Raw genomic sequence first — 2,244 nt, forward strand, 5'->3', positions numbered from 1 at the left:
GTTGACTTTCAAGGGGTAACTTGACTTGTGTGTGTAGTCAATTATAGTACGAAGAGTTGGCTAGGAGTAGAAGGGACATAGCTTTAAAAACCGCCAAGGCTTAAGCGCGTGCTAACTTGAGAACATGAGGCATTTTTTTGTTGCAGGCAACGATAAGATTGTAGGGCTAAGTGGCACTGCATACAGTTGGATGAATGAACAGGTAACGCTACTTAGTTAATCAAATAAACTGAGAGTTGAAGCTTCCAACAGATCTTCAAGCGCCACAGAAAATTGTCCTTCAAAAGTAAACTTGTGCAGGTCGGATTCATTACCTGGAATTAAAGGCACTAGCCGAGTGTTGGAAAACCAAACACATGATGAACATATGTCATTTTACATACTTTCCAAAGAAGGTAAAATGCATTGAGCAAGCTCAGCTTCTCATAACTCTCCGACGTCAGCATTCTTCTGGCAACGAGATAGTTTCATTTCACTCCGAGTTTCAGAGATTAACCAGCAGGACGTGCCACATCCACCTCCTTCAATTCAACAACAAAGCCTTTTCCAGTCTTCTTCCAATAATCAGCCAATGGATGTATAATCTCTGGAGGTTCTACGTCCGACCTGCTCTCGGCGAGAGCGTTAGTGGAAATGCCATATCTCTCATCGCGTTTTCTGATGAGCTCTGGATTGACCTGACCAGGACTCACCTCCTGAGGGGACATCATAAGGGCTGGAAGTCCCAAAGGAATTCTGTCACCTGTTGGGACAAGCAAATACATGAACGAACGACAAGTTAATACCATTACACGTCCTTACGCATCGAAATGCAATTAACCCATGAATGTAAAGGGAGGCAGAGCTGGATAGAGAGAAGTTGTGCCAACCCCTGTCAAATTGCCACGTGCACCAAAACTTCCCATATGTTTTAGCAAGCTTCTTAAGCTCTGCCTTTTGCAGTGACTCTGGAACGCCAGGATTAACCCATAATCCAGTACGTATCTGTAAATCAAATCAACAATTTAAATGCCAATTACCATAATATGAAATGCACCAAGCAGAACTATTGCAACCTGGTTGACATTTCACCTCATAGAAATGTGAGTGCCATAGCTTTTTCTCCTCGTCTGAGAGTGTTAAGAAGAGCCGCTCTGAGATTATGTACTCCACGCCTGGTATGAAAAACAAGTTCAGTCTTCTGAAGAAAATCCCGAAAGGAAGACAGGGATAAAAGGAGCTGCAAGCGTCGCAGTCGTACTCTAGATTCTTGTTTCCTTCTTGAATCATTTGTTCTCCCTAAGCATCCTCTTTCCTTTAAAAATGACACGCACTGGCATGTAATGACAATTGTTTCTACGCACCGATAAGGCGAGCATCACTCTGATCAGAATCAAACACTGCACACTGTAGGAAATCCTCATTGAGACGTGCCGCATAATGATGAGTTTCGATTTGTCGGCTCATGTCATGAGAATAGAGAGCCCAAGTGCACACGTGCTGCATTCCAATCGGCGATGAGCCTTGAAATATCCTCACGTAAATTACTAAAGAAGCAAAGCTAAGCAGCTACAGAATGACAAGACAAGAGCAATGGAAGACCTGTTGGAACTGCTTGATTGGCGTGAGAGACTGAAGCACCTTTGCACCTGTCTCCAGGATTTTAGTAGACAAAGAGGGAGACTGACCGGGAACATCTTGTGGCAATATAGAAGCGGTGGTTCGTGTTGGGGGGTCACTGGAAGCCATGGGGAAGAGATATTGGGTGGAAGGAGAGGGAGAGGGAGAGGGAGAGGGAGAGGGAGTTGGAGCTCAGGAGGGTGTTTAGCAAGGAAACGACGAGGAATTGCGAGATGGGTTGTGAGGAGCAAAGAGTTCTGGCTTGTTCGGAGTGTGGATGTGTCGTCGCTCTTAGGGTTGCATGCCACATTTCTCGCACGATGCTGTGCCCAGTGTCCAATTCAAAAGAAATGTGTCACATGCTACACCTCCGTTCCATCTCCATGCACGTCTATCACTTTACGCAACTTCCTCTCTCTAACCTTTAAGCACTTTGTGCACCAGATAAGCAACCCTTGGGATGCTCATATGATGCTCACCTGATGTAACACTGTAGGCCACTCTCTTCACAACCGATCACAACGTAAGACATAAAACTATGAGCTATAGCTAGACTCTGTATACGCAGGGACGAGCAAGACACCGAGCGAGCAAGGCATGGCTAGAAGCCAACCATGGCGCCCTTTCCATACAGGTGTGCTGAAA

General features: G+C 45.4%; 1 protein-coding gene across 1 annotated transcript; it reads right to left on the minus strand.

Annotated features, from left to right (window-relative positions):
* Window positions 1-216: 216 nt before the first annotated feature.
* On the minus strand, window positions 217-1,728 carry LOC147898571 (oil body-associated protein 2C-like). The gene is made up of 6 exons (XM_087379193.1): window positions 1,582-1,728; window positions 1,344-1,479; window positions 1,072-1,154; window positions 870-984; window positions 497-742; window positions 217-314 (listed from the first exon to the last, which is right to left on the minus strand). Exons 1-6 carry the CDS (start codon window positions 1,726-1,728, stop codon window positions 217-219), a joined length of 825 nt encoding a protein of 274 aa, XP_087235319.1.
* Window positions 1,729-2,244: the final 516 nt, after the last annotated feature.

Source organism: Dipteris shenzhenensis, chromosome 9 (genome assembly GCF_047967505.1).
Source record: "Dipteris shenzhenensis isolate YYH24624 ecotype China chromosome 9, Dip_SZ_1.0, whole genome shotgun sequence".
In the NCBI taxonomy this organism is placed as follows: Eukaryota; Viridiplantae; Streptophyta; class Polypodiopsida; order Gleicheniales; family Dipteridaceae; genus Dipteris; species Dipteris shenzhenensis.

Coding starts and splice junctions, on each gene's coding strand:
- LOC147898571 (XM_087379193.1), bottom strand. CDS start 1,728: ATGGCTTCCAGTGACCCCCCAACACGAACCACCGCTTCTATATTGCCA. Junction 1,155..1,343: donor GAGTGATGCTCGCCTTATCG/GTGCGTAGAAAC, acceptor TTTTCATACCAG/GCGTGGAGTACATAATCTCA. Junction 985..1,071: donor GGCACTCACATTTCTATGAG/GTGAAATGTCAA, acceptor TTTGATTTACAG/ATACGTACTGGATTATGGGT.